General features: G+C 42.8%; 2 protein-coding genes across 2 annotated transcripts in view; one reads left to right on the forward strand and one right to left on the reverse strand.

Moving 5' to 3' along the window:
• RAB40B (RAB40B, member RAS oncogene family) overlaps positions 1 to 21,578 on the forward strand; it is a 133,311-nt gene that overhangs the window by 38,334 nt on the left and 73,399 nt on the right. The window lies entirely within an intron of this gene.
• The window catches only part of FOXK2 (forkhead box K2), a 39,380-nt gene continuing 18,880 nt past the window's right edge, over positions 1,079 to 21,578 (reverse strand). Inside the window, exons 2-9 of the mRNA XM_065735164.1 lie at positions 12,866 to 13,060; positions 10,450 to 10,597; positions 9,862 to 10,008; positions 6,867 to 7,060; positions 5,877 to 6,052; positions 4,695 to 4,991; positions 4,270 to 4,479; positions 1,079 to 2,422 (exon numbers count right to left, since the gene is read on the reverse strand). Coding sequence (XP_065591236.1) covers positions 2,226 to 2,422; positions 4,270 to 4,479; positions 4,695 to 4,991; positions 5,877 to 6,052; positions 6,867 to 7,060; positions 9,862 to 10,008; positions 10,450 to 10,597; positions 12,866 to 13,060 — 1,564 coding nt within the window. The 3' untranslated portion in view covers positions 1,079 to 2,225. The remainder of the gene's footprint in view (positions 2,423 to 4,269; positions 4,480 to 4,694; positions 4,992 to 5,876; positions 6,053 to 6,866; positions 7,061 to 9,861; positions 10,009 to 10,449; positions 10,598 to 12,865; positions 13,061 to 21,578) is intronic.

Raw genomic sequence — 21,578 nt, forward strand, 5'->3', positions numbered from 1 at the left:
GAACTGCACCGGGGACAGCAATCCCAGATCCCGTAAGCAAGAACCATCTCAAGACGTTTTCCATCTGCAGAAGAAAGCCCGGAGCGCACGGCTCAGGTCAGAAGCATCAGCGGCAGCGGCAGCTGCGATGGGGGAAGCAGAGAAATGCACGCACAGCACAGCAGTGTCCCTGCGCTCCCACAGCCCTCAGCTCCGCGGGGCACGCACGGACCTGAACACACGTGCTGAGTCACTCCAACTTGGTTAATTTGCTGAATAAAATTTAATTTTATTTAAAAAAATCTTATACACTATTATTCACCTAGCCCTAGCCGTGAACAGATTCTCACTTCTGAAAATAAACCACATTCTAATCAATTCATTCAACACCAAATTAAATTACTAGTACTGGATCTTTTTTTTTCTTAAAAAAAGTATGTTAAAACTTTACTTTTTTATTTTTTAAAACCTCTAAAGAAAACCTTTGCAATCTTACAGAAATGCTTTTTTGTTTTCAGGTTATGCTTTCTCTTTTTTAAACGCCTGTTATAAACTGTGTAGAGCTCTGTTGCTGTTGGTTTTTTAATAGCTTTTTAATATGTATTATCTGCAGAGACATCGTAACAGCTCCATTTTGTGATGAACACAGAACGTGCACAGATTTCTCGTATTTGGTCTTTAGGTAAATAGTTCCAAAAGCTGCCTCAGTAAACCACTCCCAACTGTTCGGTCCATCGAGATAACACAGTAACACGCTTTTCCCTTCGCAGCGGGAAAGGAAATATAAATAATGCATCTGACGAAGTGACAGAGGTGGGGGCCGGGCCGAGCAGCGCCTCAGCCCTCACGCGCCTCTCCACGTGGAATCTGTTACCACAACTGACGTGAGAAATGAGCGGTACGTCTCAAAACGTTCAACTGCAGAACACACACCGAAGTCTTTTTTATTGTGATCATACGGAGCCGCTGTTAGAAAAGCACAGCAGCGACCCCGCGTGGAGACCCCCAGCCAGCCAACGGCATCCCAAGCGGCACGGAGAAACGGTCGGATTCACTGCTACAGATGGGTGCTTCAGCTTAAAAATATCCAATAGACCTCTGACAAGATAATTTTAACTCTCTTTTTAAAAGGACTCGTGATAAAGAATTTCATCTTTTCTAAATGAAGAACAGTCTGTTATCTTAAACATACACAATATTAAGCGAGACTCTCGTTTTACTTTAGACTGGAAAAATATGCCAGGGACAGTCAAAGTCAACACAAAATAACAAACAGCAAAAGGTAGCAGAGAGAGAAACAGATAAGTGCAGCTCTGGTCAAATTCATAGCAGTTCTTTACGTCAGTTAACGGCTCATTTACATCGTAATTTCTAATCAGTTACATGCAAGCCCAAAGAAGCATTTGATCACTACACATGGTAATAAAATTTGATTAAATTTATCAGGCAACTGCTAAAATATGAAAATTTGCAGATGTAATAAAGTAGCTTTATCTGAACTTTAAGAGGACAGACGAAAGTAAATCATTCCGTCGGTTAAAAAAACCCTACATTCAGTTTTTTACCAAACAAAATTTCACATGAAAAGTATTGTGTGATTCCAAAGTTTCCGGAGTAGAAATGGAGTGATTTGAAATGTCAAAGACCCCATCGTTTCGCAGAGAAATGAAAATACACCTCAAAAATTTCTAATTCCACATGTGAACAACAAAATACTGCATATCTACCAACAACTGCGTCGGGTAGGTCGTTGTGAAAGGCTAGCTGCCAAGATGTAGGAAATGGCTCCTTGCCTCTGTTCCCTTTGAGGAATATACAATCGTCTGAAAGCAGTTCACACGAGGCGCTCACCACGCTGCCGTCACACTGAGATCCTCAGTCCTCCAAATAATCTGATCAAGACTTTTTTAAAGCTGCAGCCCTCCCCAGCACTGTACTCCTCAGCGCACACAGTTCTCGGTGGCGGGGAGGGGCGGGGTCACAGCCTCTGGAACAACATGTTTTGCAGTTTGACTTTAAGTTACCGAGTTTTAAGGCCACCTGTGTTGGTTTATTTTTCAGTGCTGAACGTTGAAGTCTGATCACAGGGCCCCTCTCCCCACTGCGTGAGAACATGTTCCAAGATTTTAGGTGTTGTATTTAAGTGTCTCCTTTTGGCACCATGGAGTTTCTTGTTGGTTTTTTTTTGTTTGTTTGTTAAAAAAAAAAAAAGAAAGAAAGAAAGAAAGAAAGCAAACTCTAAGTTTCTAGTTCTGGCTGCCTTTATCGCTCACGGCCACAGTCGGGGTGTCCACGTTAACAGCTATGACTATGCTCTCTCCATCCTCTGTTTTGACACGTTTCAGTTCCTGCTGTTCAGACTGGTCTCCGTTCTGGCGCTTCGTTGGCAGCGATGCCGACGCGGACGCATGGGTTGCCAGCATATGCAAAGGACTTGCAGCAGCTGCAAAAAGACAGAACACTTCAGCACCTCATCCTTGTTGAAACAGGGGACGCTGAAAGCAACCAGGCATGGGATCAGCCAGCCCACGTCAGCTTCAGCTCCAACCGCTTCACCTCGGCACAAACCTGGAAGCCGTTGCTCTCCACCACTCACCAATCACACAGATATGGACACGGGTGGGAAAAAGGGAAAGTATCTCAATTTTGTCATTGGGGAACTGAAAACAGAGAGAGATGGAATGGTTTAAAACCAATCTAGGAGATATCTGTGACAGATCTGGGAATTTAAAACCCCCTTGAAGGAGCACGCGGCCGTGCCTGTGACCTGCAGCTCCTGCCTACACACAGTGCAGTGCTCCAGGAAGGGGACCACCACCAGCTCACAGTCACTGCTGGCCACGAGTTACTCAACAGAAGAGTGCAGAGCACACAGCCAGGAGATGCAGATAACTCAAGCATCACTTCCTCTCTGTGAGACAGTTCATCACTCACAATGCAAGGAAAACAAAGAGTGCTTAGCGAGAAGGTTCAAGGAATTACAATCTGACCAAAGTGAACAAATGAATCAGATCAACAGAAATGGAAGTGCTTAAAACATACTACAGCACAGCAGTCACCATTACCAGGCAAGCACAGTCCCTGCAGGCTTCTGAGACATCCAAAGACTCTCCCTCTGTCAAGAGTTCCTTTCTCAACTTCGACTCCATTCATCTGACTATTCAAATGTCTTGGCAAAGCATACAAAGTGCTGATTATACATTCACTTGTTCACTGCATTTCATGGAAGCTTATCCAAACACCATCAGCTGACCTGCTTTCTACACACCAACTCCTCATCTCTGGCATCACTGCTTCGCTGAGAATCCTACACAATTCCATTAGAGGAATGGGAACATCAGCACTCAAGGAATTCTTATTTGCTGATTTGCTCTCAGTAAATTATTCTAGTGAATACCTGCAAGCACCACTGCAGATAACCCACGGGTCTGCACCCACTGTGTACCTGCAGAACAAACTGCAAAATACTTCATGTGACTCTTGGCTCAATTCTGACTGTATTCAGTCTGACAGTAACTGCCTGTGCTCTACCTGTGCTGAAATGAAGCACTACACTTCAGTAGGAAATCCAGAGTCAGAAGTGGAAGAGAGAAAGAAGGATATGTAACAAATAATTCACTCCATTAGTAAGATTTTACAGAAATACATGTCATGAAAAGTTTGGGGCTATGTCAGATCCATTTCCAGGAGTGTAACTTATGACAAGAAGATACTGCAGCATCAGATAACGTATCCAAGTGAAACTGTTGAAACAAACAATGTTCATCTGCAAACCAAACTGAAATTGAATCTAACTGTAAATTATGAAAAAGCCTGAGTAATGACAACTGTGAAGAAGTGCCACTGCCCCCACACACACAGCACGCAGCAGCACCTCAGCATCTTACAGAAATCTTGTCAGGGTCAGTGCCCTGCTTCAGCACAAACAGAAGGAAAAAACTGACAGTCCAAAAAGCCAGTGGGTTTAATCACAGAACATTCCGGGTTGGAAGGGACCCACGAACATCACTGAGTCCAACTCCTGATGACGAGAGAGGGTGGGCTGTCACCACAGGTACATCCCCACAGGGACCACAGAGTGAACAAACAGCTCTCAGGTTATCACCAATGAAAAGCACGAGCTCCTACCAAGAGAGAGAACAATCTCACACAGAGCTGTAAGGAAGAGTTTTTTGTACAACTTATGTTTTCAGAACAACTACAAAATACAAGAGAACATGCGAGGAAAAAATTCAGCACTGGCCACTCTGAGGTTCTGGCATTTACAGAACAGCCCAGCACAATACTCACCAGCAGTGCCCTGCCCTTGGATTGCAGTGGTGATAGGTACTATGTGCGTTCCGTTCTGCGTTACAGTTTTTATTGGTAGCTGGTGTTGACCTAGAGGTGCTTGTTGCACTATAGTGACTGTCTGTAAAGGTGTAGTCTGAGATGTCTGAATGATACGACTAGCAGCTCCGATTGCAGCATGACTAATAGCAGGTATAGGCTCCACTTTAACTGAAAAACACATGAGAAAGCACAGGTGAATAAACAGAAAGCATTAAAAAAACCTTTACATTTACTGTCAGCCCTCAGAGGATGCATACTGTTATATTATGAGCACCAAGCTACTGAGAAATTATGATGCAAATCTTGGACTTTAGCACAGAAACAGTTTTTGAACAATAACCCACTGAAGCAGCTACGACAGCAGCTGACCCACAGGGTCTCACCTTTTACTTCCTTGTGGTCTCCATTCTCTTGAGGTTCTACCTTGGGCTGGGTTACCATTGCAGCTTGCGTGACCACTGCCTGTCCAGCTACAGTGTAAGTGTTTGCTGGTGCTAATCCAGTCACGTTTGTGACAGACACAGCTGGTATCTGGTGAACAACATGAACTGTCTGAACTACAGGCTGCTGGGATGTTGATGTTGTCACAGGCGTTGCAACAGTGTAGGTGACGGGTTTAATAGTTTGTGGTAGCTGCCGTTGTACAGTAATTAGAACTGGTTGGCTAGAGAGAGGTGATCCTAGCGAGGAAGAGACAAAAATCAAGCTGCTTAATTATTTCATTTAAATGAGTCATTCTATTAAACTTACTGCTAAAGCTTCAGAGCATTAACGACCTCCTTTGCTCCTATCTGCCAAAAGCAGACACATGACCACTCCAAGCCACATATTCCAGGCAAGGCCTCATTAGCTCAGTAAGAGCTGCACACCATTGGGCAACAGCTCCCACCACCACCACACCCCTGCTCCACCACAGCTATGTCTGACATCCATTCAGTTTCCCTTCCACAGATGGGAACTGATGTGTGCATCAGCACTGCGTGGAAGGCTCCTGCAGAGGCACAGCTCCCAGCTGGTCTCTGCTGAGGGCTGAGAAGGTGGATGGCAAAGAGTTGAATTAATTAATTAAATTAAACACAGTCCTTACTCCATCTCACCTTACACCCCTCCCCCACCCCCCACTTTTTTTAAAGAAAACTCCTATCATGCAGATCTGTGCCTCGTGTCTTTAGCCTTGTTTTATGTCCAGCATCAAACGGATGACACGACCACAGATGTGTGCAGGACATCTGCTGATTTCTGTAATGCAGTTAGGTTGGGTCTCTGGTTTTTTTCCTCTAAAGCAGGAGGAGCACATTCCAAACAAAGCCACACCGACTGCAAGGCAGCACGGAAGCACAGATTACTAACAGAGCTCTCGAGGCTCCTGGAACCCACAGGTAACACTCCTGTGGGTCTGCAACCAGCACTTACCTGGAACACGGCATGCTATTCAACGCATGCTCTAAATGTTAACATTAAATCCTTTCTGCTTTGCTGTTTCTGTTTACGTGCAGTCCTGGCAGTGCTGCCATGCCAGCCCCCTCCCACCTCCAACCCCCGGACGCTTATTTTGGGGTCCTCACCTGGGGCACTCTGTGCAAATCGTGCTTCTTGTATTACTGCTAGTTTTGGCTGGATAGCACTGGGCTCGGGTTCCATGGGGACTGGAGATCCTTCCCTGGACAGACTCTCGGGGGTCTGGACTCCACTGGAGTGTGCAGACAACACTCCAGAGTGATTAGGAGAGGCTGGGGCACTTCTGTATTCAAAAACGAAAGCAGCAGCTGATGTGTTTTAACTTCTGAACTGTGAAACACAGCGACCTTCCTCTACAGAGACTGTAACACACACTGCCCACAGGAGGGCACTTTGTGCCTTCTGGCAACAACAGTTACAACCCAGAGCAGTTTTGAAAAAGCTTCTGTTAAACAAGAACAGAATTTAAAAGCAAACTTCAGGTGCAGTGAACGGAATGGAAGCTGGATGCCTTCCTAGGGAGACCCCCTAAAACCATCTGTGAAATACAAACATTTCTTTTGGTGGAGGAGGATGTAAGCGCATCGCTCTATAGGGCAACTCAAAAAGGAATGCACCACCAGAAAGGTAACGTTACAAAGGCAGTTATTAAAAGCCATGTATTTCCCCATCACAAATTCTGCTTGAACATTATCCAATTAAAATGCACAGCTGTCATTCCCAGGTGTGATACAATGGGAGCTGGTAGTTGACTATTTTCTTTGTAAACCATTTTAAAATTCTGTAGATGGCAGTTAGAAATTAAAACCATAATTCTGTAAAGAAAAGAGCAACACAACAAAGGTTCAGCAAGGCTTGCCTGCGTTAACATCTGACAGTTAGTTAGGCATACAGAGTCAGTTCTTTATCACAAGCAATAAAAACAAACCTAGCGTATGGGGCAGCCTCCTAGCAAAGTTTATCATACAGAATTCAAACACTGAGCCTGGATTGAATTAAATTACTGAACTCGTGACTGTACCCACAGCTATCAAGTCTGTATCAGCCTGAAGATTAAACAACAGCCATAATCTTTTTGTTCATCTGTTTTTCCTTACCTAGAAGAGAGTGGTCCCAGAGGGGTTCTAAAGCAAGGTACTCCCCTAGGCCGCCTTTTCCTAAAAGCCTGCTCTATTAATTTGCTTTCAGAGGCAGGGTCTATCCTCCAGAATGAGCCTTTGCCTGGTTCTTCCTGGGAACGTGGTACTTTGATGAAATAACGATTCAGAGAGAGATTGTGACGTATTGAATTCTATGGAACATAAAAAAATATGTAGAATTCATATAACTTTTTCAAGTCAGAATGTGGCCTACTGCAGCAATGTGTACTACAGGAGACTCGGGGTTCAGATTTTTATTCCATACTTCAGCAGGGGTCAGAGCACTGCCACTGCAGTGCCATCAACCTGAAAGGACTCTTGCATTTTTCAAATCCTTCCCAACAATTAAAACCCAATATGTTAACGTGGTACACGGTGACTTTACAGTTAGCACACTACAGGTATCTGAGCACAATGCAGTGTAAAAAAAACAAAAAAAATAGCAGCCCTCACGTCCTCATCCACCACCCTTCCCCAGGTGTCAGGAAAACAGCAGACTGTACTGAGGGCCAGCAAACTAGAGGATGTGCTGATACTGATCTTACACGATTATGCTTTGTTTCGGTTCCAAAATACAGAAGGAAAAGGTTAAATTTCACAAGTTCCAAGCTGAGTGAGATCGCTGGGAGTTCACCCACAGTCCAGCCTGTCTCAGCACAGCAGCCAAGGACTTAGCATGTCTAGCAAAACAACAAATGGCAGCAGCTCCTCACACAGCTCGTCAGTGAGGTCCCTGTCTCTCCAGCCTTGTTTGCACGTTACCTTATCCTCACGTGGCTGTGTTTGTGTTACAACTCACACAACTCTGATCAAAGAGATGCAGAGAACTGCTAACACTCCAACGTGTACCTATCTCTGCTTGCCTTTGTGCATGTCCTTTTTTCTTTTTTCCCCTTATATAAACTCAAAATCTTTCTAAACAACGTCACTGAATTAGAAGAAGTGTCAGAGGAAGTACTGAAAAACTTGTGAGAGAAGAGGGAGGAATGGAGAAAAAGCTTTCCATTAACAAATGCTCCTAACATTGCCAAGATCAAATGTAAATGTGACCCTGGTGCTAAGTTCAGAAAACCTAACAAGAAATAAGTGATAACCATGCACTGTTTCTTAAATACAAACTGATGAAACCAGAAATCTTTTCCCTGCCAAAAACTGAAAAAGAACTGAAAAGATGCCAAGGACATGTTTATAAATTGTATTTATTTCTCCATATGCTAGAACAAAAAAGTAGATCCAAAAGCACCTGCTAAAATAAGCTCACAAAGAGGAGTCCTCAAGTCCTCAACAAAATGAGTTTTATGTAATAGGGATATAAATACCACAGTGCTGCTCATTAAGGGATCGGATCTGGGCGTTGCACACATGCACGTGCTGTCTGGTTTGAACAATATTCAAATATAGCCTCACATTTTTTTAAGGCATCAATCAGATAAGTCACCTTAGCTATCATCTAATACCTGCTAACTAAAAGCTAGCAGAGCTGCTCTGCCCCTGTCAGTGTTCCAGCACTGTGTATGTGACTAACGACTTTACACCATCTCATTCTCAGCTGCTTTTTGTCTGCATTTTTCAGTAGAAATAGGTGCTAATTATTTATTCTGGAACACGTCTGCTCTGCTGTGCCCATCACCTCGGTTCAGTGAAGTATTTTTGTCCTAAGGCCAAATTCTGTGCGTTACAATGTATGTGCACATGTGACTAAATGAGGCTTGCTCACGTAAGGAAGCACTGAGTACACAGTGAGTCCACAACAGGAGGCAAAAAGCATGCCAACATCTTATAAGCAGAACCCTATTGCTAAGACATAGCTGTATTTCTGCGACCAGAATTCTTCACTGACTGAGAAAGGGAAAAAAAAAATCTTACAGGCCCTCCCTGGTCTCTCTAAGAGTTAAGTCCTTTACTAGTCAAAGCACTACAGAAAGCCTGGAGAAGCAACGTTCCCCATAGCCTTGGAATTCTCCTAAGAGTGACTCAACTTCCATATAGACTCAGTGACAAATCAGTATGTAATTCATGTTTAAAATCTATTCCTCTACTGAGAAGGTGTGTACTCTTTGGTCTCCTACAAGTACAGCAAGCAGAGCATGAACGCTTCCTCACTTTTACAGTCTTTCAGTCCCTGAAAATGTTATTGCCCTGGAAAGCTCAGAGCATGGCCCTGCTGCAGATCACAACTGTGCCAAGAGCAGCACTGCGAAACCGATCCTTGGTGATGGACAGTGCAGCCTGAATGCTACATATGCAAACTTGCCAGTCCTGATAATTGTGCTCCTCTGTCCTTCACTGACACTAAAAACAGCAGCAAAGGCATTGAACCCTTATGTGTATCTGGAAAGACTGTGCCAGACTGATTCATACTCCGTTAGTCATCCTGGCAAATGCTGAGGAGAGGCTCTTTGAGAATTAAAAGAGAGCAGAAATTACTTCTACGGGGTTTGGTCTAACTCAGAACAGAAACAACCAAGTTCCCAAATGGAGAACTGCAGAAATACATCGGGGCACACAGTGCAGGGGAACAGCAGAAATCTGTACTCCTTCACTGTACTGTACGCTCCAAACAAACCTGAACCTCTAACATTAGGAATCTTGATTTTATCCCACCATACCCACATGCGTGTTCACACTATGTTAAGTCACAGAACATAACTGCATTCCCAGACAGTATACATATACTTAAATCCACAGTTCTAGCTACACTTTTCTTCCCCAAAAGTCTGTATGTGTTGCTGCCAGAGCTTTAGAGAATACTATTCCATAAATAGAGCAGTGCTCCAAAGACAACATAATGCAAACTGCCTACTTTGTTGGAGATGTCAATCAGAAAAAAAAATAAATTTCAACACACACTGATTTGAGAAGATCTATTTACAGAGGGCCTTTAGGGTCTTAGGACCAAGTATACAGCCAGCACTACTCTCAACTGAAAAAACCTTCTAAAAATCAAGCTTACCTGCCAGCCCTTGTCCGCTGTCCTGTAGTAGGGGTAGTTTTTAGTTATGTGCGTATAGATTCCATTTAGTGTAAGCTGCTTATCAGGTGCCATTGTAATTGCTTGTACTATTAACTGTGCATAGGAGTAAGGTGGCTTAGAGTCGTCCTGCAGAAGGAAGGGAAAATTCTACATCAATAAAAACAAACATCCCCCTATGAAAGAGAAGTTATAGAACAATTAATCAAATGCCGTAAGCACTTCTGGACAACCAGAATATTCAAACAGGAAAAACTAAGACAACTTTGCTCTTCTGTTTTGCAAATTGTAAGCTAACACTCATAAAACTGGAGAAACAAACAGCAGTAAAGAATGCCTACAAACACGCACATATATACACACACACGTACACACAGACCCTCCCTGAAGGTGAGGGGGGAACAGGAGCATCAAAATAAACATGATGCCTCATCACAGGGAATCAGAAATTCATTTCTGATGTCTGAAATGTTGGGCTGTCTTAATGCTTATACTGTGGCTAACAAGATTTCAGAAGTACTGCATTCACCTAAAACTTAACGTACAGGTTTTATTTCAAGCAGCATTTACCTTTGGGCTGTCTCCACCCGATGCCTCCTTGTCATTTTCTGACTGAGAGTTGTCAGCCATTAAATGTAGGTCAGACGGGATGACACGACTCATTTTGTACCCTGAAGAGCCTGCACCACGGGGGCTAGATGGGCAGGAATTTGCAGCACTGTTGAGCATAAAGAGAAGATCCTACTATTTTGTTATACAGTATATCACCACATTATATTTAATCAAAAAGCTCTTATTGCAGAGAAGCCTACCATCAGAGCTTCCAGACCACAGTTAAGGGTCTGTCAGTGTTTCCATTATAAAACCTATTTTCCAAGCCATTCTAACTCATCCATGAGCATTAAAATCACTGCAGGAAGAAACCTGTCAGATGAAGCTCAGGCTCTCCTCCTCAAAGGAAAAAGGATTAACTCATTTATTAGCTTGTACTGTATTTGGGTGAGATTTGCCAACACAGAAGTCCATTTTAACTACATAAGCAACCACACGTTTTAAGACACTCATCTGAAACGAGAAACACATCCTGCCTGAAATCTCTGCCATATGCTTGTATTTTGTCTACTCAGAGAGATCTTCTCCTGTGCAGTATTTTTGCATATGAGAAATCATAAAAAGCAGTGAGGCAAAAAGGTTTTGATTCTCATTAAAATCTAAAACATTTTAAACATTTGCAATAAACTCCATGAACAGGAAGCATAAGCACTGACTTTTATGATTTCACTCAGTATTAAATCAACAGAGCAAACGCAGCACCAAAAAGTGAAAGCACCAATGAAAGAAGTGACATCCCCTGACACCTCATGCTCTGCCATCGCCGAACAGCAGAGCTACAACTGGAGCAGTTCCTCTGAACACGTTTCCCATGGGCTGCTCTCCTGCCCTGCAGAGCACACAGGAACGACAGAAATGGTTTTCCTTCAGCAATTTCATTTTGCCAACAGGAATGAGAAAGTCTCTGAGCAATGTCTGCCTCCTCCTCCAAAAAAAACACCAAAACTCTGGCAGTTCTCTGTAAGGGCACGCACTTCTCAGCAATTTATATGCTAAGTGACTTCAGCAGAGTCCCCAGCAATTCCAAAATTTAACTAAAAATCAAAACTCTAAAGACTAGTGCAGCCTTGTGTGCAAAGACAACCTCATAAATGCAACCTCCTGCTACCTGCCAGCGACAGGCTGCACAAGGAAGGCTGCATCTCTGAAGGGCCGCACGGAAGAATCCCTGACTGGAACCAAAATATCCAACTAGTTTTATTTATTCTTATTAATATAGGCCATTGCTGCTCTGTGTTTTTACATCTCAACTGACAACATCCTTCTACTGTGCTCGCTTTAGCATATATTGACAAAGCAACACATATGGTAGATACAAAGCAAGCTTACAAGTCCTGCACAAAACAGGATGATTGGAAGAGAAACTGTCAAGCTCTGCTCTCAAAATAGACACAAAACTGTCACCTTTTTTTTTCTTGTAATAAAGTGTGCTCAACAGGTGCACAAAAGCCCTGAAGAGAATTACAAAATGCACAGAGAGGCAGAGTGTGTGGCCACACAGATGACACGGCCCGAAATATTCACGAGCTGCTCTCTCATTTCATAAGCAAAAAATATTTCCCCCGAATTTTAATAAGAAAACAAACCTGCCATATAGACACATCTAAATCTCTACTTCCACTGCCTGTACAGATCTCAGTAAACACTACAACGCTGAGATCAAGGTCTTGGCAAACAGGAAACAAGCTGAACTATCCCTACATTCAGATTTCATTATCAGTAAGCACGTTTTTAAAATCAATCATTAACAGTCCATCACTCAAGCTACAGGAAGCATGGAGCATGTACATGCTTTTCAAAAGCAACTTTCAGTGCCTTTAAGTGAAGTTTTTGCTCCAGAACTTTCTAGGATTCTTCCAATTTCTTTCCAAACTATCAACTTGTGAGGACAGCTGCCATTTGGTTCATTACTTTGGTCCCAAATAAATGGACAACAACTACAGTTACCACAGGAAGCAGCACAGCAAGTAAAAAACCCAGGTTGGCCTCCTTGCAGATGACCCCCTACAATGAACTTCTCACGTTGTGTTTCAGCTTAAGAGCTTTGTTTACTTTCAGTAACGACTGATCAGTACAAAATCATCCTTCAGAATAAGAAATCAGTCTGTTTTCCACACCAGTGATAAACGAAGTATATAAAAACACCACCTAAGTCACCTGGAAACCAAGTAACACATATGCTCCTTTCTTGTAAGAACGTCATGCTCCTGAGCAAACTGTTACACGTCTAAGAAGTCTCATTTAAACACCCAAGGCTGCTGATGCACTGCTTTCACAGGTAGCAGAATTGCAGCAGATTTAAGTTCACCACAAAAACAAAATACTGAAAACAAATGAGAAAACTGAATCCTGAAACCACGCAGGGTTTAAATACCTGATAGTTCCTGTGGGAGAAGGGAGAGGGCTGATCAGGTGAGCCATGTTGTCTGGAATGTTTATTGTTAAGGGAGAGATCTGGGGTTGCACAGGCTTCACTGGGGACTCCGGGGCCTCCTGTTTTTCTCTCTTCTCATTGGACAGAGCAGTGAATGTTATCTTAATGTTTGTGCTGGGAAACCTGAAAGTACAGCTGAAAAATGAAAAACAAACACGTAAGCCACTTGTTCACACAGGGTAGGATTTTTCTGCATCATTTGTATGTATCACCATATCTAGAAATAAAAATGTGCCCTATCTTGCACAATTACTTGTAACCAGCTTCATTTTACTGATCACACGAAGACCAGCATGACCAGAAAAAGATCCCCACTAAATCAAACACCTATCAAACCCAAGGCTGCCATTTACAGAGTACGTGGTTGCTGCAGTATCACCTTCAGGCACATTTTGGTAAAGCTGAATTAAAGAGCTAAGTTTGGTAAACTTCCCACTACAGAAATGGCCAAATTCTGTACCCCCAAATTTAAAGACTGATAGTAATCTGGCAGTAATTTAATGATGTGTTAGCTGCTGGGTTTTTTAACAGATGGAAAATGAAGTACAACTGTTGCATTTTGCTGCTTTCCCCCATCTTTCCATACGGGTACATAGAAGTTAACCCAATTACACAGAACAGGCTATTTATAACTTCTAACTAAACAGACTGAGTGAACAAGAAACTTCATTTTCTCTCTACAAAAGGATCTACAAAGACTCAGTTCAAGTAATGCTATCTCGTCTCTTTTAATTAAGCTGTCAGACCACACTCAGCACTAAGCCCCCACTGTACTTACACACCTCTTCCAAACGAAGAAGAGAACTTTGAAATGCTGTATTACCCAGAAACAAACCCTCAGAATAGTTTGAAAACAGTTCTGTGTAGATGTGCTTTAACAGAGTGGGAACTAGCATACTGGAAGACGCCTGAAGAATGTGCACTGTGAACAAATGCCATCATTACTTCGAGAAAACAGTATTCAACATGAGAATTATGTGAGAATTATGTGAGAATTGGAAGAAAGGCTGAGCTCTGCAGTACCTTTGAAAGTATTAATTGTTGTACACTTTGGGTCCTATTCCTTAAAGCATATTTATAAAGCAAAGGAAGCATTGGCCTTTTATTACGCTTCTTGTGACGCACACACACGTCGCAGCGATTCTTCCTTCCCATACAGCTGGCGCTGAAGCATCAGGGTAAAAAGCAAGCAGTTAACGCTGACCTCCCTTTTGTCTCTGCCTTACTTCTCACTATGGACTCTGCTCGGATTTAACAGACGACCTATTTCCGAAACACGCTCGATGTACTAAATTAGGAACAGAATCCATGCCAAAAAAATGCAGATGTACTTCAGCTAGAAAGTTAAATGGACCAAATTCTGCTTTGTTAGTATCTCCAGCTCTCCACGCTTTCCCTTGCAGAGAGCATCTTCTGCCTGTACCGTTTTAGCAACAAGTGAAAGAGGCCTCAGCAGCTGTGCTAATAAAAATGAGATGCTGAGAAATATTGGTGACAAATGTCCATCTGATTCTGGAGAAAATAAAAGCCGCGAGCTCCGACCACACAAAGGTCAGACAGCGGTGCCGTGTGAATGTGGATCTGTACTACAACCCACCAGTGCTGGAGTGCACATTTCACACACTGAGCTTCACAGGACAGTGCTTTTAGGGACGATGCAGCACACTCACAGATCACTGCTCTGCTTCAAACGTGAACGCTCAAACCATGTATCACCAAAAGATATCTGTCAATTGATTCCTATTTTAAAGCAAAGTGTTTTGATAGATGGAACGCAGCCCAAAAGGTGGACCAGAAGGAGCACATTAGCTAACAGCTTTTCTGAGCAAGCTGTGTCAGTACAAACATATTACATTTACTTTCAAAATCCAAATAAGGTGCATTTTCTAAGGTGAGGGGAATCCAGTTGGTTCAGGCATATATTTCTTTTAATCATACAACAAACCAAAGGAAGCACACAGAGGCAGAGAGCTGCTCACACACGGTGCCTACAGCACAATGAACTGTTTTCCTCACTCTTAAGAAAGCAGACAGTACCTACACGATGTGCTAGGATGGCTGCTATAGAATGAGCTGAGCTATGCATCCCACTTCTAAATAAATAAATGAATAACTGAATGAATGTAGTTGTACTGCTGTCACTCATCTACTCAACTAACTCCCAGTACTCCACCATACGATGATATCGTTCAGAGTAGGAAACCAAACGGAGCCACAACTGGTCCAATACTCTGTAGGTAATAAACCTTAGGGAAGATCTGTGTTTGAAGAGCTGTATGATGAGAAGCTCACATGGAAGGGATGAAAACAAAAGCACCAATGTTTTATCTAACTGATACGCCACTGATATTAAAGTGATGTGCCACTGTTATACTTCATATATTCCAAACAACTATTCATGGTAGCATGTTTAAATAGTTTCGTATGTTTATTACAAGAGTACTTACATCTTCCTACAGAGCATCAGAAAGGAAGCCAGCCAGCCTACAGCTAGCAACCTGCAGCACAGGACTCACATCTGCAATGCCACTACTGGTCCTAAGCATTCTGCTTCAAAAGTTCAATCTGGCTTAACTACTGGAAACGCTGCGATGGGAGAAAACAGATAAGCAGCCTCAAAACATTCACAACTATTCCTTTGAAAGCCATTACTATCTCTACAGCTCCCAGCAAAACTGAGGCTCATTTATTTCAAATGCTTCAAGTGTCAAGCATAGGTGACAGAGTAGGTCATCTCCAGGAGAAACTGAGGTAATTAATAACAACTGTACCATTAAACAGCTCCCCTCCAACTTAGGTTCTCTCTGACCATACAGCAGACTAAGATGATGCTATCGTACCTCCTTCTCCTACTCTATTTTGATCAGTAAACCAAGAAAACACAGAAATCACCACACTTCAAGATACATTCTCCCTTCCATGGGAGGAAGATTTGTAAATAATCCCTTTCTTAACTCTTCCTGTCTACTTCTTATTTAAGACCCATCTCCTAGCTGATCCTCCCCCACACTGCATTGCTCCAGGAAAACCAATCTCGATGACCCATTGCTTTATTTACACTCCTGGTAGAAGACACACATGCTTTGAAGCTTAAGCCACCAGTAAGATACAACAGTGCGCAGTACCACATGCACAATTGATTCCAGTGTACTTTAGAAGGAAAACCTGTTTTTTACATCATTCACATCAAAAAGCAGAGAAATCAAGTTGGGAGGAGAGCTCTGAAGGCCTTCAGTCCACTGCCTTATTCACAGCAGGGACTTCCCAGTAACATCAGTTTTCTCTGGGCCTTTTCTCATCAAATGGTGAAGCTGTCCATGGCTGTAGTTGGGCGATTCATTCCCATAATTAGCCATCATAATAATGGCTTCATGGAATCATGGCACAGTTTGTGTTGGAAGGGACCTCAAGGATCACCAAATTCCAACCCTCCTGACACAGGCAGAGCTTGTACCAATTGGCTGGGTATAATTCTTTGGCTGCAACTCATTCATCAGGCTGATCCTCTCAGTACTGCCTTGCCCCATCTTTCCTATAACCACACCTTAGGCAGGAGAGGGCTGCAGTGAAATCCACACGTGGTCTCCTCCAGTTTGCATTTTTTGTTAGCAGTGGTTTTTGTACTGGGGGCCCAAAACTGGACACAGTTACTGCCCAGTACCAGGACGGCCTTCATCACCACAAGGGCTGCCCTCTCCCACCAGGACCTCACAGTCATACCCAGCCTTCACACTCCCCAGATGCAGAATTTTACACCTCTATTTCCTGAACTTCCCAAGGTCTCTGTCAGCCCACATCTCCAGTCCATCCGTGTCCCTGTGAATGCCAGCTCTGCCCTCCAGCTATTAACTGCTCCCCCAATCTGGCATTATATGCAAACTGCTGTGGGTGCTGTCCCATATCCCAGACCCCTGATGAATAACAGCACTGGTCCCACTTCTACACGACACGAGGGTACCACCACCTCTGTGCTGCTCTGAGCAACATCTGCAAACGAAATCCAAGACACCAGCACATCAAAACCAGGCAGAATTCAATCATCCATGGGAACGTGGCATTCGGAGACCAAAGCTGCTTCAGCTCCTGCTAATGGGTAAATTTCAGCATGCAACAACACAGGCCACAATTTCTCTTCTCCATCTGCCGCTCCATTTATTATTGACATCACAACAGATTAATACATAATTAATTATGAATTAAGCTAGAACTAACAATTATTTTAAACAAATTTTTAAATAAGCAAGGCTTAAAAGATGAGCCTTTACAAATGCAGCTATACACACCATGGGAAAAAAGCCCACAAGAAGTGCAATCACAAATAAATTCAGCCTGTAAAGTCAGTGTGGTGTGCCCCTGTATAGTAGGAAAAGGTGCATCACTCACTGGAGAGAGAACCAAACTTGGTTCCTCTCTCAGATCAAACTGACACATACAAGGGTAAGAAGAAACACAACTCCATTTCTTTGGGAAACCTGAAAGCAGTGACTGCTGCCTGCTTGGAAAAGCCATTTCATTACCAATGAGAAAGTGGCTGCTTCACTCAGCTCATACTTTTCCAGAAGAAACAATTACTTTTTCTAGCTTTCTTATCTTCTGAATATTATACCAAAAGGTTTCCAGCTGTTCAATTCCAGCACACTAAGTAATTCACTTCCAGAATACTTGTATAGGACTTTGGTCTGTTTAATTGGACTGCAAGTCACTACTGCAGTACTTCCAGAACAGAATCACCACCTTTAGGCTTAAACAGAATCAATGAAAATAAAACTTACTAAAAAGATAAGCCAAACTTCTTTAAAACAGAGTCCAAATGGTGGGCGGTGCATTCCAGCAGTGGCAACAGCAGGTCACTTCTGGTGTAGATTTCTGTGAGCATGGCATGCAGGCTCTCATTCATCAATGGCAAAAATGCACAGCCAACAGTGGTGCCTGTGCTGAGACATACTGGTTTGCAGCTGAGAATTTCCTCTATCATACAGTGTTAACGTGATCTGCTGTTGTTTCCATGGAAATAAATGGCAGGCATTACTTCTGGAGCAATCTATGCAAAATGTAAGTTATTATTACTAATATGTGCTAATAGAAAAAGCATTCCTCAGCTTCTTGTAGTAAGGACTTCCTTGAGTACTGAAACACGAACAGTGCACCCGAGGTTTGTTTTACAAAGGGTTTCCTACAGTTCCTCAAGAAGAGATTTCCAAGCCAAGAACAATGCTCACAGTACACTGTGCTGTACGACAGGTACACTGAACAGGGGAGATCCACTACAACACTCAGCACAGTGTAATTATTTTCCTACTGTTCTGAACAGAGGGAGCTTGTTCACTGGGTCATTTCTGATATACAGATTCATTAAGGTTGAAAAGAACAACAAGATCCCTCAGTGCAACGACCACCCCGTGCCTGGGACCACCCCAGCCCACTCCAGCTGCTTGTCCACCTGTGGGATTGCATCTTTGTGCTGCCCCCACAAACATCAGCTTTACCATCACTGCCTCTGTAACACTCTTCTAACCATTCACAGTAGTAAAAAGCAACATCCAATTTTCCCCACTGATTTTTTCACTTATCAAATCTGAAGCACAGGAACTTAGAAAGCACAATCCTCCACTGGCTTTTGAAAAGGGAAGTGTTTAAGGTGTTTGTGTGTGCAGTTGACCACACCCTGCACAGCAATGTGAAAAAGTAAAGCAGCAAGAACCCAGCATTGCTTCCTACAAGCACACGTGCACACACACGTTGTCTTCATACATCTGCCTCCTACCTACCTCCATGATTCAAACTAGGCCCTCATTTGGTCAATTTATCATAAATGTACCTGCAATTAAGTGTGGTCATCACTAGTCAGGACATTTCTAGAGGTTACCCAAAAAAGCAAGCATTGTTTAAGAAGTGGCAACTCTCTCCTCTCAGGAATGAATCACAGCCTCACACGCGCTTCCCTTAATTCTCTGTGTCCTTTGCAATTGATTTCTGCTGACTACAGATCAATAGTTGAAAAGCATGCCCTCCACAAACAGAAAATGAGGGCTCTGAAGCAATCTCAAACAGCAACGAGACGTTTCATGCTGTGCACTGATTTCCACAAGCACTCATGCACCTTTTCCAGGCGTGCCATCATTGCCTACACAATGCCATAAAGCACCGTGAAAAGCTGCACTGAAGGAAAATGCCACTGATGTTTTATCCACTCAGCTGTCATCCAAAGCATTCCAAAGCAAAGACCCGTGCATCATCAGAAGTGATAAAATATTGCTGCAGATTTGTGCTAATTGAAGTCCACCAACATGATAGTTTAATCAAGTTCTAAGTGAAAGCTGGAAACACCATCTAGCTGTGAATGACCGACTTTCTGGCAGACCTACCTTACATACTTCCCCACTCACATTCTAGCAACTGCATAAGAAGTTTGAACATTTCTGGGGGAGTCATTCCAGGAATGGTGTTAACCCCCTTTCAGAAGGGGCTGGAACAAGCCTGGCTGCAACAAAACATCATCCTATGACAAGACTGTACCCACGATGACAGGAGAACATTCCCAAGCCACTGGCAGTGAACAGAAAGTGAGCAATGAGTAAACACTGCTCCCTGACATGCATTAATACTTCTTTCTTGTTTAGAAAGTTAACTTTGTGAGAAAGGATACCATTTTTAATCTTACGTTGACAACAATTTAAGAGTGAAGACCAAAACAGTGCATCCTCAAGTTGTTGGACAAAGGCTGCTGCTCAGTGCCGACCTCCCTCCCCCCCCTCCTGCACTACAAATCGAGCATTAATACCAGCAGCATTACAAATTTTCAGAGGTTCCTGCTTCAGCAGTCACACATTTCACTTCCTTTTGATACTAAGCACACTGATCAGTAGCAAGAACACTTAGGTCATCCTACAGTCACGGAAGTATGCTGTGTTTAATGAAAAACACGGATCTCAAAATCACAAATTTCCACTGTATTCTGCTTTCTTCTTACACGGTAAAGCACTTCAGCCAGAGAGAAGGGAAAAAAAAAAAGCCAACAACCCAAACCCTACAGAAATTCAATACAGTAGCCCTGCACAGGCTGCAGGAACTGAGAAAGAAATTGGCCTGCAGGCAAGAATGTAGGCAGCAGTTACTGTAGAAACCAAGCTCTTCGCTGCTTTTCTCTAAGCAAAAGAAAGACACAAAAGAGCTGGAAAACAGCGATCGATGGGAAACAGCTTATAAAGCTGCTTGTCACATCTGCTGCAGGAAAACCAGACACTAATTCATTAAAACTGCTCATGTAATGCCTCTGGAATTTGAGGCTCCCCAGCCTGTGAATACAAAAGAAACTCCGCCTATGGAAACACTGCATTTTCGGGTATTTAGCATTTCTGTACACAAAGCCCTGTGCACAGTCAGGTTGTGTGGTCTCTATCCCTAAATTTCATTTTAAACTGTAAAAACAAAATAAATTTGTCCAAATGTCTGCGTGCCTCTATCCCTGCCAAATTACAAATGGCTATTTTGGGCCCCAGTAGAACATACATAACTCTATAATACAATAGTTTCCTGTTAAAAAAAACAACACAGAAACAAAACACTGGCAATGGGAAAGTAAAAAAAAAAAAAAATCAATCCTCGTTCCTTCTTCCTTCCAGATAGCTGCATTCAGTAATGGTTTCCTATTACCAAATATGCCAGTTCAAACTTTCACCACACCAGTAAATACCACTCAAGGAATTTTTCACAAGATTTAGTCAGAGCTGGGCTGAAAAAGACAAACCAAGGCCACTCTGTCGCCTGGCATCCCACCTCAGCTGTGGGGTACTGCTAGGCATGCCGAAGTTCATAGGGAAACACTGCAGTTATAACAACATTGTTTGTTGCTAAATAAAAACTATCCCCAACGCAGACAAAGCTGCTGAAAGCTCAACACTGAGCACTTGGCACTTTACCACTCTTTACAATTAAAACAGCAAGGGAAAGTACAGCGAGCAAGTGCTGTCCTGATGTGTTTTGACGTAAGCATAATCATAAAAAAAGCACTCATGACTCAGACATTAGTTACTTTAGCAGCAAAAACTTCATTTATTACCTCATCAGAGACCTGCATTTGATTACAAAATGATGCCAGGACTCCAAAGAAAAGCTGCTCACAGAGGAACTGCACAGAAAAGACTTCCTGAATCAAGAAAGCAAAGTTTATTTTAGATCTTTTCATGATAGAGCTCTGCTTCCAAGAGCAGAACAGTCCTTTATTTCACCTAGAAATCCATGACTAACTCAAGCTATTGAAAAAGTGACAAAAACTGCTTCCTACCAACTGCAGTTTTGAGTATTCAGTGTGTTTAATTTCCTCCTTAAATCTGCCAGCTTGGTCAAAGAACAGAATTTTTTTAGGTTCCTCTCAAAAACTACAGGCATTAATTACACTGCACAGTGACTGACGATGTCTGAGGGCCATCCCATACTTGTTTCCCTTGGGTGACACTGGCAGGCTGGTTATCTCATTGGACATAAACATTTTACACTGCCTTCTGAGATCAGTTTTTTAACCACCTGCACCTCGCAGAATGTTTGCTCAAACCAGTTCTCAACTCTTGTTTTATTTGCAATTCCTAAAACTTTGTCTGCGAAGGCACAGACCCTTCAGAAATGTTTGCATGAACTGCATACACAAACTTTCCCT

Source organism: Cyrtonyx montezumae, unplaced genomic scaffold (assembly GCF_038088225.1).
Source record: "Cyrtonyx montezumae isolate F1298 unplaced genomic scaffold, pur_monq_1.0 scaffold_19, whole genome shotgun sequence".
Taxonomy (NCBI): domain Eukaryota; kingdom Metazoa; phylum Chordata; class Aves; order Galliformes; family Odontophoridae; genus Cyrtonyx; species Cyrtonyx montezumae.